This window comes from Phaseolus vulgaris, chromosome 9 (assembly GCF_051622355.1).
Source record: "Phaseolus vulgaris cultivar YP4 chromosome 9, ASM5162235v1, whole genome shotgun sequence".
Classification (NCBI taxonomy): domain Eukaryota; kingdom Viridiplantae; phylum Streptophyta; class Magnoliopsida; order Fabales; family Fabaceae; genus Phaseolus; species Phaseolus vulgaris.
Genome location: NC_143506.1, coordinates 26,134,745 through 26,156,589, shown reverse-complemented (window position 1 = coordinate 26,156,589; position 21,845 = coordinate 26,134,745). Strand labels below are relative to the sequence as shown.

The window sequence follows — 21,845 nt, the reverse complement described above, 5'->3', positions numbered from 1 at the left end:
CGGGCTTCTCATAGTTTCCAAGGCCCGGCACTTGTCCGGATTTGCCTCGATTCCTCGGCTTGTCAGCATAAAGCCTAGGAACTTGCCTCCTTCAACTCCAAACACGCATTTCTCTGAGTTAAGGCACATGTCATACTTCCTTATCTGCTGGAAGACCTCGACCAAGTCGTTGGCGTGTTGTTCCACGCTATCGGATTTTACGATTATGTCGTCAACATATACTTCCATGGTCCTTCCTATCTGGTCTCGAAACATCTGGTCCATGAGCCTGTGATAGGTGGCTCCAGCATTCTTGAGGCCGAAAGGCATAACCTCATAGCAAAAATTGGCTTTGTCGGTAATGAAGGCTGTCTTCTCTCGGTCTGCCGGATTCATGCGTATTTGGTTGTACCCAGAGTATGCATCGAGAAAACTTAACACTTTGTGGCCGGTTGCGCCATCTACCAACCGGTCAATGCTCGGCAATGGATATGCATCTTTTGGACAAGCCCTGCTAAGATGAGTGTAATCGGTGCACATTCGCCACTTTCCATTGTTCTTCTGCACCAGGACTATGTTTGCCAGCCACGTGGTGTTAATGCACTTCTTGGATAAACCTAGCATCCAGTAGTTTCCTGGTTTCCTCTTCGACTATCCGTCCTTTTTCTCCCACGAACTTTCTCTTCTTCTGGGCTATCGGCCTGGCCTCCTTACAGACTGACAGTTTGTGCGAGATTATGCGAGGATCTATTCCCGGCATGTCGGCTGCCGACCATGCGAACAAGTCCGTATTTTTGTATAGGACAGTCGTGATAATGTTCTTTCCCTCTTCTCCTAAGGTTGATCCCAAACGTGTGTTTTGACCTGCTCGGCCCACCCGGCATAGCACCACCTCTTCCTTGGGTTCCACCTGAGGTTCGTTATTCGGTCTTGGATCCAGGTCATCACTCAGGGATATATGATGAACCTCGGCCCTCCGGGTGGGTGTTCGCGGTGGCAGAATCTTCAAACTTGTCGCGTAACATTCTCTGGCAGTTTTTTGGTCGGCATGGAGAGTGACCACCTCTCGGCCCCTACTCGGGTTGTCGGCTGGGAACTTCATGGCCAGGTGGGGTGTCGAGACTATAGCTCCCAATTTGTTGAGAGAGGATCGTCCGATCAAAATATTGTAAGACGTTTCGGCGTCGACAAGCAGGTATTTGATTTTGATCGTCCGGCAGTCTCGATTTCCTTCTCCAAACTTGGTGTCCAGGTCAATGTACCCTCTGGTGTTGACTCTCTGCCCCGCGAAGCCAATGATTTGTTCATCATACTGGACAATGTCGTCGTCAGATATACCCATCTTTCGGAAGGTCTTCCAATACAAGATATCCACAGAGCTTCCTTGATCTATCAGAGTTTTCATGATGACAAAGTTGGCTACTTCGATGGTGACTACCATAGGGTCATCATGCTTCGGGTTTATGTTTCTGAAGTCCGAATTCGTGAAAAGCATGGGAGGCAGGTTTCTCCTGCTGCTTCTGCTGATGGAGTACACCGAACTGACCGCTCGGAGGTGTCTTTTTCGGGAGGATGATGTAGTTCCTCCTCCCGCGAAACCCCCGACAATCGTGTTTATGACCCCCCGTACCGGCATGGTTCTTCGACGATCTCTTCCTTCTCGGCCTTCCCGGCCTCTTTGTTCGTTTTCCTGTGTGTCCCTACGCCCTTCTCTCTTTTCCATGTCAACCTCGTTTTTCCCGTCTTCTCGGCTTGTCTGGACAAAGCGTCGCAGATGACCAGCTTGGATGAGCTCTTCGATTTTATCCTTCAGTGCCCAACAATCTTCCGTTGTGTGCCCAAAATTGCGGTGGTATCGACAATGCTTGGTTTGGTCGGCACTCTGCGGGGTAGGAGTCCTGCTTGGTGCCTTCAGAAGATCTGCATTGAGAGCTTCCTCTAAGACCCTCGACCTTTCGGCAGTCAAGGGGGTGTAACGGGTGAAACGTGGTCCCTTGGGAAAGTCTCTAGGCTTCCCAAAATGTATTGGTTTGCTTCTGTCTCTCCTCCTCTCAGGTTCGTCGGGCGCCTGAGCCCTACTCCGAAACTCTTTCAATTCCTCCAGCTGCATGTATTTGGTGGCTCTTTGGCGCAACTCATCCAATGTTGTGGCCGGTTGCATGCATAAACTATCCGAGAACGGTCCCGGCTTCAGTGCAGTCACCATGTGGTGCATCGCCACTTCGGGACTTAGGTTTCGTATGTCTAACGTTGTTTTGCTGAATCTGTTCATGAAGGCCCTCAAGGTCTCCGACTTCTCTTGCCGAATATTCACTAAGGCGATCGAAGTGAGGTGGTGTGGTCGGCTAGTAGTGAACTGTGCTCCAAACTTAGCCGCGAGTGTGTCGAAGCAATCTATGGATTGAGCTGGCAGTCGAGTGAACCAGCTCAAGGCTGCCCCCTTAAGTGATGTGGGGAATATTCGGCACCACAACGCGTCTTCCATCGTATGCAACCCGACCTGTGTCAGGTACGCATTTACATGCTCATCAGAATCCGTGGATCCATCATACTTGTCCAACGCGGGGTTGTTCCAGGTTCCCAGCAAGGGGACTTAAAGGATGGTTTCGGTAAAGGGGCTTCTTCGAGGCGCCGTGTTTAGCGCATTATTTGAGGTCGGCTTTATGTTTTCTTGATACGAGCTCCCGACCTCACGTGTATCCGTGTTCGCGTGATCTCCTGAGGGGATATTATCCATGGCTTCCGGTATTTCCGGTTTCTCAGCAAGCTTTTCTTTCATCCGAGCATTCTCCTTCCTCAAAGCTTCCATTTCCTGCTGCATTTTCAAGATTAACGTCATAGGGTATGGACGACTGGTTTCTTCTTGTGCATTCCTATCGTTACCCGTCATGTTCCTCGTAGTCACCATGTGGACAATTCGTGGGGTTTTTCTTCTCGGCCCCACGGTGGGCGCCAAAATGTTCCTACAAGATCTAAGCCCTGCAGAACACTTCCTCTGATGATGTCTTGTGTTGTTCTTCTCGTATTGTCGGTCTTTCGGTTGGTCTTCTTCCAGCTAGGTCTTCGGCTTGGACACGATGGGGGGAGTACCTGCGAAGACACTCCGACGATCAAGTCAGACCGAGAGCTAAGTACCAGAAGAGTGGGGAGTGAATAGTTACCTTGGGTGATGTGCCTCTTCTGCTATTTATACTGCTCTAGATGGGCTATGGCCGTTGTGGGCCTGCTTTAGGGTCCAAACGAAGGCCCAATTGTGCCTTAACCGTGCTTATCATTTAAGTTGGGTTGTTTATACCTAATTACGCGTTTAGCTTCGCCTGTTGTCGTCTAGTCGGTTTTGTCGTCTAGTCGGTCTAGTCGTCCTTTCGGCCATCTGGTAGTACAACAACTAAATATTTTTGGTTTCTAAAAATTGGTTTCTATTTCATGATTTTCTTGTAGTGTAGTAAAAAATCTATAAAAAATAGATTGTTCTTAAAAATACCCATTTAATTTTTTCATTCAATATCATGCTCGTACTCTTAAATTTCTCTCGCCTTTACTGACTTAAGTGATAAAGAATCTTCTAATGGATCTCCACTCTGTATTTCTTAGTAGTTTGGTGACTATTCTTTAGAAGATTCAACATGGTTTTCCCGAAACCCTACTCATTCTACCTTAAATGATTCATGCTCTTTTCTATAAGAACATTTGATGCTCATCGTGAGGCATGAGTAAAACTAATCCTGACCATAAATTTTATGGTGTTTACTAAAAGCAAGACAATTGGATCATCCTTGTCAAACCTTGAAATTTACCCAACATTCGTCAAAACATTAAAGGCACATATGGAGGCTCTTTTTCAAAATAATGAGGAAAACATCCAAAACACTATAGTTGACATGCAAGACCAATTCAACAAAGCTTTGGAGCTCATGCAGAATTAACATCAAGATGAGTTCCTTTAATGTTTACTAAAAGCAAGACAATTGGATCATCCTTGTCAAACCTTGAAATTTACCCAACATTCGTCGAAACATTAAAGGCACATATGGAGGCTCTTTTTCAAAATAATGAGGAAAACATCCAAAACACTATAGTTGACATGCAAGACCAATTCAGCAAAGCTTTGGAGCTCATGCAGAATTAACATCAAGATGAGTTCACCTAGCATCGGGTTGAGTTGCAAACTCTACACGAGCAACTCGCAATACTCAACCAGGATCAAATACTTATTGATCTGAGCAGCACGTGCAACCCAAGACTCAACACACTGAGCAAGTCGTGGGGTCTCAACTAACCACAATAGGAAACCAACCTATCGATGGTGAAGGATGACTTGTACATGTTGCTCAGTCTTATAAGGTAGTGATGGAAGCTCGTACATAGCAGTTGCAATCTGAATCCCGAGCAGCAAACCCAACTATCACCATAACATTACCTCACAAAAGGAATAAGGTGGGTGATCAACAAAAATCATTAAAGGTTGTTCCAACGGCTAGATAAGGCCATGAGAGAAAACCTTGTTAAAAGGTAATGAATGTTTGCATTTGGAAAAGGGGAAGCGACATCCATTGAAATATGATGGATCATCGAACCCAAAGGCACATGTAAAGGTGTATCTAATCCACACCAACCTTTTTTTGAGAACCTGGGGATACATTGTAGGCTTTTCCAGACTACTCTCAAGGGAATGATACTTCTCCTTGCCTAGAACTTAATATACTTATTTCAACTATGCAATGTTCTCAACTAGGTTTGTCGATTGCAAACCCGTGATCACAACCTCGATGTCTCAACACAATGTTATACAAGTGGACGTTGATTCTCTTTGACAGTACTTGGCTAGATTTTCCAAAGCTTCCCTCAACATCCCTGGCCTTCATATGACGATGGCAATGCACAAGCTTTTAGTTGGACTTTGTCTGAGGAAATTTCTCAATACCTTATACGCCGACCCACTTGCCAACGTGGATAACTTTTTATTCCTCTCTTGCTTTCGCACACATTTCCCCCCTTTATCGAAGTAAAAAACACAAAAGATATACATGGAAGCTAGATAGGAATATAAAGTTTTTGGTTTGAGTGGATTAGGGAAATAGTGTAGTGAAAGGTGAGAGACCAACTCAACTAGGAAGGAGCCTAATGTTAGGTATAATAAGGAAACTAACCTAGAGAGGATTGATGAACAAGTAATTGCCAAAGTTCGGCAACATTTCTTTACTCATTCAAAGTGAATTTTGCAAGAGGTAATCACTCCTATTTATAGCCTTGAATACAACCAAAGGAGAGAAAGAAAAGTAGGAAAATTCAAATTCAAAAAGTGTTGCAAAATGAAGTCACACTCCACACATGACCTCTCATGCATTCAACATGAGTGGAACGAAGGAATTATGCCTTCATAAACCCTAATGACATGCCTCAACAAAGCTAATACTAGGCTAAGGTTTCTCTTATATCCTTCGAAGCCTAATTGAAACTCTAACTAGGTTAAAAACCCAAATCTAACCCTAATATACTATAGGCTTAAATACAAGCCCAAAAGTCCTACTCTACTTGACCCAACTACAAGACACAATTATTTTATACTACCTGGCCCAATATAATGCCTAAATAACCTATTCTACTCTATGTAAATATACAAACTAAAGTCTGACCCACGATGATAAGTGTTTGGGCCTGTTGAGACCAATTAAGTCCAGTCTTCCTATATTCTCCTAACCATAGCTCTAGTTTTTTGGTCTTTAGCCAAGGGTATTTCATCACAATTGCATTAGATTCTACATTTACATGGCTTCAAAATTAACATATGGTTTTCTAAATTTAAATTCTTTTGCTATTTTATTTGATTTTTGAATGTTCATGTAGATTTGTTAATATTTTGTATAAAAACTTATACAAATTTTATTTTCGTTGTTTTAGCTTAGACTTTTGTAATTAGACTTATAGATCTAATTAAAGCCACATTTAGGCTTGTGCACACAACTGATAAGAGCTTATACATAGCCTAAATTTGTTCTAATCCAGTATATTTAATTCATTTGTTTAGTTTTTCAATTTTAAAAATTGTATTTTCCTCTTCTTTTCTCTCAATTTTGAATTGACTCTTCATTTTATTCTTTGTTTGTGTTCTTTGTTCTTCATCCATGGAGAACTAATTATTGAAGTTCAATTCATGGAACCAAGTTCATAAAATTCAAATTAAGTTTTTGCACCGATTATTTAACACTTTAAGTTTGTTCTTCTTTTTTTACTTTCGAATTTGCACTTTATGATATCAAGTTGCATTTTGATATTAGAAATTAAATTAAGAATTGATTGAATCGTAATTTGATACAAATTAGATTGAATTGAATGGTATTTTAATTTAATTTCTATTTTTGCTTCAATGACATTTTTGTTTGATTGAACTAATTAATTGAACCAATGAATTATTCAAGCTTGGGTATGAATCTTTATAGAATTATGATAAAAATAATTGTACAAATCTTTAATCTATGCATTGAACTTTCATTTTATTGAAATTTATTTTAAATCTTTATTTGCGTGTTGAGTTTATGTTTGTATTTTATATTTACACCCAAAATTTATTTGTAGAGGAAGAATATTAAACATTAAATACAATAAATGTGTCATTTGATAATTGATTTAGATATTGCTTCATGTTAAACAAATTTTATAGAAAACTTGAATGTTTTGAATTCATGATGACATTGAATTTCTTGTAGGTTTGTGGTTTGATAAGTAAGATTTAATATGGAATAAATATTGAATTATGTAGAAGTTGGTTGTTATTATTGCAATCATATCATTTAGGTTTGGAGGTGGTTTTCCAAATCTTGTAGTATTTGAAAAGTTGTTTAATGTAATACTATGTGAGTAAAGAGTAAATGTAATGACATTACGATCCTATCATTATGTGCTATATGTTGTTAGAGGGTTTTGAGTTTGCAAAGAATCAATGCTCAATCGATGGAAAGTCAAAGTATGACTTGTATTTATTACAAGAACAACATTATAGCAACAATCTCATGGGTAGATCCATATGACAAAATCTAATATGTAGTTTGGATTGTTTGCAATGTGTTAAAGAGGAAATTTTTAATGTGTGAAGACTTACATTTGAGGGGGAGATTGTGAGGAATTCAAGTGTGGAGTCATGACTCCCACATTGAGTGAAGATGAACAATATATAAAGAGAAAGACTTCAAAACTCATTATTTGAAGTTTTTGGTTAATGGTGATGTTAACTCTTTTACATATCAGTTGACTTATAGAGCTCATCAAATTGACGTCTTTCATATTAGGGATCAATTCTTTATAATATGTCTATTTGATATTGTTAGTACTTATGGTAATTTATTGATAAATAGTTCTAGTAAATAAAATATATCATTTCACTTCATATAAATTACAATTTATTTATACAATCCAAAATATAAAGATTACGAATAAAACTTTTACTTAAAAAATATATTCAAGATGAAAAAAAAGTAGAGATATATGATTTTTTTTTTTGGACAATTTTATTCTATAAGCATATTAATAAGAAAATAAAAAATTAAAATTAACATAAAAAATACAAAATTATTATATTTTTTAAAGATGATATTTAACTTATATAAAAATTGATTTTAGTTTTTTTAAAAATATTTATTAAAAAAGTTATCCAAACATACAGTGAAAAAAATTGGCATAGTGCAGTGTTGCTTATAGAACATTTATCCTCTACTTCTTTCCACTGATTTAGTACTTATGAAGAAAGAAGAGAGGATTTTGAGTGTCTGTATTTGTTGATTTGTATAGAAATACAAATAAAGAAATGAAACAAATAGAAAAACTGTTCGTGAAATGATTATTATTAGTATTTTTCCCTTACTTTTTCTTCTATATGCAAACGAAAATTTTAATTTAATCAATTAGTTTTACATTTTTTAATGTTAATGACGTGAAATGATCTCAATTTAGCTATAAATTTTTCATAAATTAAAAGTTAATATCTCTAATTTCAAATTGAATTTTGAAGAATTTAATACATACATCTTCAAATGTGAAACTTTAATTAATTAGATGAAGAAAGTATATTTTAGAAGTATATAATCACTTATGTTTTTAAATATAATCAATCATGATATATAATCGAGTATGTTTATTATGCACTTCTAAAAAGAATGTCTTGTTCCTTTTAATCATCTTTACAATGCTCCCAAATTATGTTTAACAAAATCAAATATTAAAATATTAAAATGCATTTTACAATTGAGAGTAAAACAATATTGCATATTGATTTCACATGTTCCCATTTAATAACTTAATTTTTATTATATTCACGTGAATAATGAAATATTTAGATTTGTACATAATATAAAAAATATTAATTATAATAAGAAATTAAATAATATAAATTCATTTAAATTTTTATATTTTCTAAATTAATTATTTTAATATTTAGTAGTTAATTTTACACAAAATTTTAAATTCAATCAATTCACTTGTGAATTATTATTTTTTTAAACTAGTATGTGGAAAAAATTGTATATAATTTTTATTTAATTATTAAATAAATTAAATTTTAATATTTTAAATAATTTTAATATGATTTCTAATTTATAAAATAATTATTAAATAAATTAAATTTAAATTTTAAATAAATTTTAATATTATTTCTAATTCTATAAAATAATTACTCTTTTAATTTTTTTTCAATAATTTTTAAAATTGTTTATAATTTTATAAATAATTATTTTTCAATTTTAATTCATACTATTTCTTATTATATTTTAATCAAGATATTTTCATAATTTATTATATTATCCAATTTATTATTTTTTTTATTATTTTTTGGCATCAATCAAATCTACTATAAAATTTTCACTCATTTTCATCTACTTTCTACTCTCCTTCTTTTAATCTAAACAATCCTTCTTTTAATCTAAATAATATCATTTTTTTCCTTTTTTTACGTTTTTTTTAACTCACACCTTAGTCCAAATAAAGTATTAGTGCTTCTACATAATCAGTAATCCAAATAAAGAGCCATACTGAAATCCAAAATAAAAAGACAAAAAGTTTATGAATGGTTTAGTAAAAAAAAATTATGATTTGTTTATTCCAAAAATGTGTAGTAATGAAATCTCGTTTTAAACAAGTATGAGTAAATAGTAAATATTCTAAAGGGTTATATTTTGAAAAGGGTTCAGTCAACAATTTAAAATGTAATTAGACTGTGATACTGTGTTTGATTTGGGAACAAATCATAAACAAATCCTTCCTTAACGTCAAATTAATCTAAAATATTAAAGGTTACATGGGTCAAATCGAAAGGGAACACGAAAAAATTATGGTTAAATGAACCTTAACAAATTATGATTTAACCAGCGATTGTTACGTCAAATGTAGGAATTAAGGCGTGTTGAAAATCGTTACATGTTATGTTACGAGCATTGAATCTGACAAATTTACGGAAGAAGGAAAATAACGTGCATTGAATCTAGCTAATGCTATCATAATTACAATGCTGTTAGGTCACCAAAATAGGAAACTAAAGTTTTAAAACTTATTCTTCCCCTCAAAGCCACTGTTAACTTTGAAAGGGGTGAATATTTAAATGGAGCAGAAAGTCAATTATTTGGGCCAGTAAAACCAACACAATGGATTCAGGACTTTCTGCTCAAAAGCATTATTGGGCTAGGCTCGAAAATATCTTGACTTAGCACCAAAGTAAGGCTTTTGCTTTCTGCACTCATGTGATTACTACCTTCATTCCATATTAACAATAAAAAAAGATTAAAATATTCTTTCTCGCTGCACCACGCTACCGTTGCTGATGAAATTCTCATGACTCTTTCTTGTTGATGAAGGAGATGAAGTAGTGTTTATCTGGTTTGAAGTGAAATTATGAGAGGTTTCCTAAGAGAAAGGAAAGACTAAATCTCTAAGAAGAGGGCTTAGAATAGTCGAGTTCAGGAAGACTTCCTTAAAGAGACTCTTGAAACTAGTAAGATTTTAAATATGTATCAATTATCTATTTATTCAAAAGTTACTTTTAAAAAAACTGGAACCTTGTTTATAGGGAGAAAATCTGGTCATGGGAGAGGAAAAGGGAGAGAGAAATCAAATTTGAATCTCCTTAAAAAAGATTAAATATCACTTGTCCACTCATATTTTTCACACTTGCTCATCTGCAAAAGGGAATCTACAAGCCTCTTCATGTGTGTGATCGACCTAGAGTTCTTGGGCTTAAGGCTTTGTTTGGATTAAAGAGTAGAAATGAGGTAGTGGATTTGAGATGATTTAAGAAGAAAGTGTAAAGAAAGTTAGAGTGTTTGGATTAAGGTAAATAGAGTGGAAAGTGTGAGGAAAGTTTATGAAAGTTTGTGAGTGATGTGATAGGTGTGATTGAAATTGTATTTTTTTTAATTGATAAAATATAACTTTACATATTTGCCCTTACATTTAAAAATTGTTAAAAAATAATTTAATTTATTTATTTATAAATTGTAATTATTTTAAATTAAAATATTATTTAAATATTTATAATTGTAAATATTTAATAAAAACTTAATTTTAAATTAAATAATAAATTATTATTTTTATCTTTATTTTTTCTAATTAATAATTATTATATAAATTTATTTCTTTATTCTTAAAAATATATTTATAATTTATTATATATATAATATAATTAATTATGTTGTTTTATAATAATTATTTTTTATAATTTTAATTGTATTTTTAAATTTAAATTATAATTCTACTTAAATTAAAATTAAAATAATTTAAATTTAAAATAGAAAAGGATAAAAAAGTAATTTACTATTAATTAATTAAATAAATATAGATATATAGAACTTTCTTCGCAAATGTGAGAAGAAAGTTTAAGAGGTGAATTTTTATTTTTTTTATTTTCGTGTTTTAATATATTTTATTACTTTGGTTTTCAGCAATTTCTTCCTGAACAGTACAAGTTCTCCTTTCTACGCTTAAAAACAAACGGAACCTAAGGCTCTGTTTGGATTAGGGAGGGGATGTGTGAGGATTTGAGGGAGTGAATGTGTGAGGATGTGTGAGGAAAGTGTGAAGAAAGTGAGGGTGTTTGGATTGGGGTATGTTAGGGTGAATGTGTGAGGAAAGTTTATGGGAGTTTGTGAGTAATGTGATGGTTATGAGAGAATTTTAATTTTTTTTTAAAGGTGTGAAATGTTACTTTACAGATTAACCCTTGTCTATTAAAAAAATTAATAATAAAATGAGTTGTTTTTGTTTAAAAATGAAAACCTTTCACACATTTCGTAGATTTAAAAATTATAATTAAAAAAATATATGTTAAATGTAAATATGTATAATAAAAAAACTATAATTAGAAAAAAAATATGTATTCAACAAATTAAATAAAAACAGAACTTCAAGTAATAAAATTGAAAAATAAATCAAATCTTATATAAATAAAAAGATATTATTTTTTAATATTAAAAACCCTCTAGAAATGAAAAATAAAAAATAATACAACAACAAAAATATAACGTAATTAACAATAAAAAAAAATTTCATAAAAAATTATAATAAAATAAATTATAACTCATAAACATAATAACTATATATAGAAATATATTAATATAAACATAACAAAAAAAAAGAATTTCAAATAATTTCTTTAAATATTAAACATATACTATAAAATTAAAAAATAAATCACATCTTATATAAATAAAAAATTATTATTTTTTAATATTAAAAAATCTCACAATAAAGCAGTCTAAAAAATACAACAGTAACAAAAATATAATTTAATTAACCTTAGAAAATGATTACATAAAAAATTATAATAAAAAATAAGGATAAAAACGTATTAGTACTATAATCCGATATAGTTCAATAATTAATTATTATTATTTTGTTTTATTAAATATTTGTGTTAGTTAAATTTATTTAATAACTAATATTTATAATAAAGTGTAGTTTTTATTAATAAATTATGTAAAAATAAGTGAAAATATATTAATTATATTTTCAGTTTCTAATGAATAATTTAAGTTAGAATAAAATTATTTTAAGTGATAGATTGTTTTTAGAGATTTTTTGTATTAAATAAATTAAATATTTAGTATAAAATAAAATGAAAAATGTTTAGTTATAACCTTTTGGTGATGACCATGATCCAATCCAGGTAATATTTTCAATTTTAATTAGATATAATATATTCTTTTTAAAAAAAAAAACTAAATCCAACCACATTTAATAAAATATCTGATTAGAACTTGAAAAATAGGTATCACCTATCTACTCTAATAACTAATATATAAATGGAAGATTTTATTTAACTATATTTTTTTTACACTGATTTATAATATTTTATAAAATAATAAACAAACTTAAAACTTCCTTAAAATTTATTATGATTTGCTTCTTCATTTTAAATATTATATATATGTATATATATATATATTTTAAACATTGTACAATAAATTTTTTAAAATACTAATACATTCAAATGAGGGTAAATTTGGAAATAAGGGATGCTGACATGACTTTCCTTCTACATCTCTTCATTTTGAGGGGAGAGGATATTTACTGTTCACAGGTATATCCTCTCTTTCACTTCCCTGCACATCCCTTGATCCAAACCATGAATATTCACTCACATCCTTCCTCTTGAATAGTACATCCATGGAAGCAAACAGGGGATAAGTGAGCCCAATCGAAATCCTAGCTAGACTAGTCTGACCCAATTCTACTCAAGGCCCAAATAAAATCCTAAAATCTAACCCTACTATACTTAAGACCCAAATATTCTACACTATTTGGTCCCAATAGAAGACCCAAAATATCCTACACTACTATGTACAAAATGTTAGAGGTTAGGGTTTGGTTCATGATGATATAAGCTTGGAACTACAAAGGTCCAATCTTCCTAGATTCTCATAGCTATTGCCCTAGGGGTTGGTCCTTTGGGCATGAGTCTTCCAACACCCTTTCATTCTTAAAGAGGATTTGTCCTCCAAAATGTAGGTTTTGCCTCATCATTTGTACCAGCTGCAAAGGGAATAAGATCACTCACATTAAAGGTGACATTCACTTCATACTCATCCGACATATCTAACCTATATGCATTATCATTGACTCTCTTGGGGACTTGGAAGGGACCATCACCCCATTGGTTGAGTTTGGACATACTTTGTTCAGGAAATATATCTTAACACAAGTGAAGTCAAACCCAATCTCCTTCCTAAAATATGACTTCTCTCTTCCCCTTATTGTTTTGTTTATGTATCTCATTGTTTGATGTTGTATTTGACTTTTAACCCTCTTATGAAATTTCTTTACAAATTTTGCATTTGATACCTCAGTTGTTGTTTAGCAGCCAAACTAAAATAGTTTCAATAGAGACTGTCTAATGTAGTGATAAATCATATGACTAAGAGATGATAATATATATAAGGTCAAATGACTCCAAGTCATCTCCTAACGAATCCAATAGTAAAATTAATCAAACAATATTCACAACCTATTTGAAAACAGTAATATTATTAATAATAATAATAATAATTGATAAAAAAATAAAAATAATAATAGCTGATAAAAAAAATAAAAAATAATAATATAGTAAAAATGGGGGTTTAAAATTGTTGTGCAGAAAAGTAAAGTAGACGATAAAAAATAGTAAAGAAAGCAAGTTGGATTCTCAAGCTTTTCCAACAATGAATTCTTCATTAGTTGATAAATATATCATTCATTCAATGAGTTAAACAAATTTGAATTGACTAAACATGCATCAACAAAAACAATCGAATCTCATTAATAAAATATGAGTCCACTAATTTATTCAATACCTTACTCATCTCCATGTGTCAACTCATAAGGTTATTAATCTTTTACCTCTTGAATCATGCGTCCAAGAGATTGTTCAAAAAACTAAACAATGTTAGAATTATAGGCCTTAAACAAGTGGGTGAATTAGATTTTCTCATGTATTGAAGATAGAGTGAAAGACTATAAAGAATCAATCAATTAGAAAACGGTTTAGCCAATTAGAAAATTGTTTTTAGTTTGATTCAAGAAAATCAACCAGATATCTTTGCGAAAAAATTGGTTGTTTATACCAGCGGTTTATAAAATCAAAGCTAAAGCAGTTTAAAAAGTGTAAGGATAGAGAGATTCACACAAGATGTTACTGGTTCACTCTTAACCAAGAGCTACATCCAGTCCTCAGCTAACCATTGGAAATTCACTATGTAATAAAACCTAGATTACAACACACACCAAGAGTGATGATCTTTAGCCCCTCAAGAACACACCACTCTTTGGCAAAAGACATTTTCTATAACAACCCTCTAAAACTACACCACACCAAATCACACAAAAATACATTGATTAAGGAAGAAAGGAATAAAATACATTTGGATACAATCAAAGATTAAAGTACAAAGAATCCCATTCCACACTTGAGAATGATCCAAAAGCTCTTTGAGATCTTGAAAACTGGTTTTGATTAAGCTCTCTTTCTTAGTTGATGCCAGGAGCATAAATCAACCTTTATATACTCCAATCAGATGGTCAAAGCATTTAATTCAAGAACCAAAAGCAATTTGAATAATTTAAAATAGATTGGAACAACTTAACATAATTTTGTTATGATTTCCAAAAACAAAAAAAACAGTTGAATTCTCAAAACAATTGGTTGAATTAGCTTGACAGCAAAGTCAAACAAAGTCAAACATTTCAAATCATTTTTAAAACCCACTAAATGTACTTCAAACAAAATCCACTATGTTTTAAAAAACTTATTATGAAAATCTTGTGTTGGAAAACTTATTTAAGAAAATATCTTATATTTTTGGAAATCTTGTCCTAAAATTTCGTTTATAAAAATTATGTTATGAAAACTCTAGAAAACTTTTTTTAAACAAATTATTACAGTAAATGAAAATGAATATTCCTTGTCTGATGTGATGCTTTAATGTAAATTAAGACCTATCTGAAATAGAAAACGAAAGTTAGGCTAAACAAACAAAGCCCAATAATTTAAAATAGAAAATTAAATATATTAACACCCCCCTCAAGCTGGGGAGTAGATATTTGTCAGGCCCAGCTTGGATTTGAGAGTAGAGAATTGTGCGGAAGCAAGGGGATTGGTGAATATGTCAGCAACTTGCATTGCAGAAGTAATGGGCAGTAGTTTGAGGAGACCATAGTTAAGTTTTTCACGAACTAGGTGGCAATCAATTTCGATGTGCTTGGTTCGTTCATGAAAAACTTGATTGGAAGCTATTTGAAGGGCAGATTTGTTGTCACAGTACAGGGTTGCAGGTTGGGAGAGAGGAAGATGTAAATCCTGAAGGAGGTAAGAGAACCATTGCTGGAGATAGTTGGTTGCTTCTTTGATTTCCATGATATTAGGGAGTCTCCTAAGTAGATGGAATATCCAGTGACAGATTTGTGTGTGGTAGGACATGTTGCCCAGTCAGAGTCACTAAAACCACAGAGGTGAAGTGAACTAGTGTGAGAAAAATATAGTCCTTCACCAGGGGTGCCCTTGAGGTAACGCAAAAGACGTGAGACAGCTTGCTGATGATGAGTTGTAGGTGCAGATATGAATTGGCTTAATTTGTGGACAGCAAAGGCGATGTCTGGTCGCGTGTTGGTTAAGTAAATTAGACGCCCAAGGAGTCTTCTGTATTGGGAAGTGGCATCAGCATCGAAAGGTGAGTCTTGGTCGGGAGAGAGACGAGAGGTGTGAGTCATAGGAGTGGCCACAGGTGCAGAGTCAAGCATGTCAATTTCTTGAAGGAGATCAAGAGTATACTTGCGTTGACTTAAATGAAGACCAATAATGTTGCGAGCAATTTCCAGTCCCAAAAAGCAAGTGAGATTATCTAAATTTTTTATCTTGAATTGATGGTGAAGGGATTCAGTAATTGTATTGATTTCCTCCGTGTCATCACCAGTTAAGACCAAGTCATCAACATAAATAAGAATAACAATGAGTTTATTATTATTATATTTAAGAAAAAGATAGTGATCAGCAACAAAAATAGAGTAATTATTTGATAAAAGAAAAGTAGAAAGTTTGGCGTACCATTGACGACCAGCTTGACGAAGGCCATACAAAGACCGTTGAAGCTTGCAAACATGATGGGGAGAAGGAAGAGAGAGGCCAGGTGGGGGGGTTCATGAATACCTCTTCATGGAGATCACCATGAAGAAATGCATTATTGACATCAAGTTGTTTTAAAATCCAATTTTTGGTTGTGGCAATAATAAGGAGAAGGCGGAGGGTAGTGAGTTTAACAACAGGTGCAAAAGTGTCTAAGAAATCAAGTCCTTCAAGTTGGGTGAACCCTTTGGCAACAACTCTAGCTTTGTGGCACTCAATAGTGCCATCAGAATGGTATTTGATTTTATATACCCATTTACAACCAATAGTTTTCTTTCCTGGAGGGAGATGGGTAAGTTGCCAAGTATTGTTAGCAGCAAGAGCTTGAAGCTCATCTTGCATGGCAGATTCCCAAGAAGCATGTTTGGAGGCTTCGTTATATGTTTGAGGTTCAGGATGAGAATTGATAGAGGAAATAATATTTCTAAAATTGGAAGATAAGGAATTGTAAGACAAGTAATTATGAATAGGATATCTACTACTTACATTGTTGGTTGCAGTGTGGAAATCTGCAAGATAGGCAGGTTGTCGGTGAGGACAAGTTGATCTTCTTGGAAATTGGGGTGAGATGCTTCCTGGAGATGCAGGCGGTGATAATTCTGATGGAGGTGCAATGTTGGATGCAGGAGCAGAGACACTATTTGTTGGAAGATCATAGGATAATGAGGCTGGTGGAGGAACAGTATTGGGTGCAGGAGTAGAGGCACATGACTCGACAGGAGGTGCAGTATTAGAAAAAAAATCAAAAGCAGAATTATATGCATTAGAAATAGGGAGAGATAAAGTGTTAGGGTCCTTAGGCAAGCCACTGTCAAATTTATATGGAAAGTGGTTTTCATGAAAGATAACATGTCTTGATATCTCTATGCTATGAAACTTTAAATTTAAGATAATATAACCTTTTGTATTTTGCGGGAAGCCAAGAAAAATACCTTTGATAGATCTATCATCTAATTTTTTTCTATGTGCAGTAATGATACTAGCATAACAGAGACAACCAAACACTTTTAGAAAGGAAATGTCATATGGTTTTCCAAACAACTTTTCATGAGGAGTGATGTTATTAAGTAATGGAGTAGGAATAACATTTATTAAGAAAACAACATGATTTACAGCAAATTCCCAAAAAATAAGAGGAAGATTTGCTTGAAAAAGTAAAGCCCGGGTTACATTTAGTATGTGTTGATGTACAATGCCATTTTGTTGTGGTGTTTCAACACAAGATTTTTGATGTATAATTCCCTTTGAAGCATAAAAATTTGACATAGCAAACTCAACACCATTGTCAGTACGAATCGTTTTGATATTAGTTTTGAAATGATTTTGAACGAAAACAGTGAAGTTAATGATGTGCTGACGCACTTCAGATTTGTTATGTAGCATAATAACCCAAGTATAACGCGAGTAATCATCAACAATAGTCAAGAAATAACGAAAACCTTGCATAGAAATTATGGAACATGGTCCCCAAATATCAAAGTGTACAAGATAAAAAATAGCAGAGGTAACAATATTACTTAAAGTGAAAGGAAGTTTTCTCTGTTTTGCACGACTACAAGTGACACATACATGATGAGTATCAACAGTAATAAAAGAGTATTGTTTGCTTAAGACATGTAATCTTTCATGTGAAGGGTGTCCTAGTCTATAATGCCATAGTGTTTTGTTTGTGATATTACAATTAATAAAAGGAGCAAAACAATGCGGTTTAGAACGACTAGAAGCAGGCAAGGTAGTGACAAGGTACAAGCCAGCGGTGGCTTTAACTGTATCAATCCTTTCTTGGGTGAGATTGTCGTGTATAATGCAGTGGGTTGAAGTGAAAGTTAAAGTGCATTTAAGTTGGTGTGTGAGTTTAGAAACATATATTAAGTTTAATTGAAAATGAGGCACGTATAACACATCAGACAAATAAAACTTATCAGAAAAACGTACTAAACCAGAATATGTGGCATAAACAGTTTGGCCATTTGGAAGACTAATTAAGACAGGTTTAATTTTAGTATAAGTAGTAAAAACGTTCAAATTGTGACAAACATGATTAGTGGCACCAGAATCAATAATCCAATATTCTTTTATAGAAGATAGTGAAGAGAGAAACTTACCTGTTGAAGAATGTTCAGTATTGGGGATTTCATCCGTAGAGATGGTGCTGACTTGATTAATTTGAGTGTGAGGGGCATGATCCTCAAGGTTTTGCTGACGCAAAATGTTGGTAAGGAATTGACACTGTTGTGATGTAAGTTGAATCCCCTTTACATCCTGTTCTTTAAGAAAAAAACTCAGAAAAAGTGTCAGTAGTAATCATATTATTGGCTTGGGATGTCCAATTGGTGAATTTGTAGCCAGAAGGGAACCCATGCTTTTTATAACAGGTGTCGACAGTGTGGTCAAGACGATTACAAAAAGTGCAGACTTTTTTAGTAAAAGAAAACTTTGAGGTTTTAACATTATCAGAAGGAAAACCCACTTTGCGAAAACAAACAGCCTCAGTATGACCATATTTACCACAAAAATTGCATGTAATAGAGTGACTACTATTAAGACTATGAAGACTAGGGTTTTCATTAAACATTGCCTAAAAGATTTTTAAAACCAATCAAGATTTTGAAAGAGAACAGAAAAAAATAACCAAGAACAGCAAAGAGGGAAATAAAAATAAGAGAGAAGCGCAGCAGAACTCTTCATTCGAAGAGCTCTGATACCATATTACAGTAAATGAAGATGAATATTCCTTGTCTGATGTGATGCTTTAATGTAGCGTACGTAATTGCACGTAATCGTAATGAAGAAATAGAGGTTTTGATGAACCCTAAGAGAAAAATAAATATAAAAGAAACTTTTATTCACTTGTATATTAGAGAGTAAAATACATGGTGTATATATAAGAAAAAGATTAAGACCTATCTGAAACAGAAAAGGAAAGTTGGGTCAAACAAACAAAACTCAATAATTTAAAATAGAAAATTAAATATATTAACACAAATATCGAAAATCAATGTTATCAAAAGTAGAATGGTAATTTAAAAAAAAAATTGTGGGTGCAGAAAGGAAAAGTACTAAAGTAAATCCTTCAGTGCTACCATGCTTTGAAGATGACAGATTTAGTCTGAATTAGCTTTTAGAGTTGTATTGGAAGAAGGATATTATTGAACATGATGTAATTTAGTGGCTATGGTCAATTTGCACTCTTTGTGTTATTCCTCCTATAGCATAGATTGAATTCGTGTTTGTTAGAGTAATTATTCCTCCTTCTCTATCAATGCTTTTCGTTAATGAGCCATTGGTGAGATCGTGTTGAGGTTCAGATTAGTGTAATGAGGTGTTCAATTTTTAAATAATAAATTTATATAATTTCATTTTGTTTACTTTTTTTTACCTAGAACAATAGCAATTTATTATTTTAAATACAAAAATAACATATTATTGAGATTTAATTCAAATTATGAGTACAAATTAAATTTTTCAATTATTTAATAGCAAGTTAAGAGAAGGGTTTGCTGAAATAATCATAAAGTTCAAATATTAATTGAGAAAAAAAAGTCCGTAAACGCATCTATTTACAAAAGGTAAAAGATGAGATTGTTGAGATATTTCTATCTCTTTAAAATAAGCAAAATTTATAAATAATATAAATATCAATATATTTTTAGTCTATATAAAATGGATTTTTTTAATTTGTTCATTTATATATATATATAATCTTTGTAAAATTAAAAAAAAAATCTTTATAAAATTATAATTATAATTTTAATTATTGGAAAGCCTTTTACTCCATCTTTATCATTTTAAAATTTGAAATCATTAATTTTGAACTTTAGTGTCTTTTTAAGAAAGGTAAATGGTATATATTTTATGTATTTTATTTATTTTTTAAAGTGTTTATAGTAAATTTTTTTAGTTAAAAATTAACTTGTATAAATTGTAACACTAAGGAAAGTTTCATCTATTATATAATGTTTTATGACCAATTATTCATAAATATTTTAAAAAAAATATTTATTAGATAAATATGATTGAAATCATTGGTCATTGGTAAAATTATTGTGCATGTAGCCCATAATTAAATTATTTGATGACATACAAGTTAGTGTGGGATTAATTTAATTACTCAATTGTGATTTTGTGTTCAGAGTTAGGATATGCTTTTAATGATTTTGATAGCATCTTAAAAAGTGAATTTTAAGTCTAATTCAACTTTACAACATCGGCTTGTAAAGTGAGGTTTGCACCCATTTATATACCATAAACTGATATTTTCTCTAATTGACGTGGAACCTCCAATACATTAGAAATTCCTAATTAAGTTTTAAAGTAGTTAAAATTATAATTAACATTGAACTATAAACTTCAATTTATTACTAATTACCATCACATCTTCTTTCACCCAATTGTATACGCATCCAATCCTAAAACTTATACATAACTAACCTCACGCATAGTCTCTCTTGAGAACAAAACAATAAAAACAAAAGTAAAGAAAAGGAAAATATACATTATGGGATATTTAACACTTATATTCTATTTTGTTTAAACCTCATTCTTTCAACATTCCATTTCTCCAAAATAGATCACACACCTAAAGAAAAAATAAGAAGATCAAGAAGATAACCTAAATAAATTATTGACCTTGTCCTAAACTCCACCCCGGTTGATTATCTTGCTCTATTTTAAACTAAAGAGAGTGTATCTTGATTAACCTAAATAATGGCTGATGGAAAATAGGTTTCTCCTTAGTTGATTTGAAATTTCACGTTTTATATGAAATTAGTATGAATGAATGCAAAAACTAATTGAAGTGAGGTTTAGGTGCAAAATATGAAATGAACCATGGAAAAAGGAGGTCTAAAAGAGGTGAAGCCAACTTCTAAAGATATTTGGGTTAGTTATACTAAGAAGTTCTAACATAGAGAGAATTTTAGAACAAGTGAGACTGCATCATTTGTATAAAATTTTCCTACTCATTCAAAGTTAGTTTCACAAAAGATTAGCACACTAGAAATATATATGTTTAATTTAATTAATTAATATTCATCAAGATATAAAGTACCTGTCATGATGTTATCTAAATTAGTTTATATTTTTCATTGTAACTTTTATAAATTTTTATTTTTAAATTATACATAAATTAATGTTAATTGATGATTTTTTTTATCTCTAATATGGAATTAAAGGAGTATTCATTTAAGGTAAATAATCTCACAATAAATATAATTCAATTAAATTGAGTTGAATTTTGTATTGTGATTGAATTAAATCCATTTTAACCAAAATAATCTAATCTTGTATAAATTGAGTAAGAAATGATGTATAAATTTAATTTTATAAACTATGTCTATATTTAAAACAATCCTAAAAAACTAATAAAAATAATTGAAGTTTACAAATTTCAACAAAAGGAAATTTCACAAGTTAATTTACTCAATCTTAATAAAGGTTGAGTTAAGTTTGAAGCTATACAAATTATATAAACTCCATCACTCAACCATTTTTTTTATTGGGTTGAATAATTATTTTGTACACCTATGCAAATAGTAGTCTAAAGAGTGTAAAGACTAAAGAGAAAAGAGATACGTGGTGGAAGTGTAATTTACTGGCAACAAAAACAATGAAATTAGAGTTCCCGACTAAGCCCAGATAAGTAGACAGGACATAAGAAGTGGGCCGGGTCGGGCCGGGTCAGTGGTGCGCAAGTGATGCGCTAGGGTTTAGAGAGCAGTAGAAAACTGAAGGT

The 21,845-nt window shown here is 32.3% G+C and overlaps 1 protein-coding gene across 1 annotated transcript; it reads right to left on the bottom strand.

Moving 5' to 3' along the window:
* Positions 1–574: 574 nt before the first annotated feature.
* On the bottom strand, positions 575–2,464 carry LOC137822314 (uncharacterized). Its single transcript, XM_068627200.2, has one exon. The coding sequence runs from the start codon at positions 2,462–2,464 to the stop codon at positions 575–577; it is 1,890 nt and encodes a 629-aa protein (XP_068483301.2).
* Between the last annotated feature and the right edge of the window lie 19,381 nt (positions 2,465–21,845).

Bases quoted from the DNA above. Each gene is read 5' to 3' on its own strand.
- LOC137822314 (XM_068627200.2), bottom strand. From the start codon at position 2,464: ATGGAAGACGCGTTGTGGTGCCGAATATTCCCCACATCACTTAAGGGG.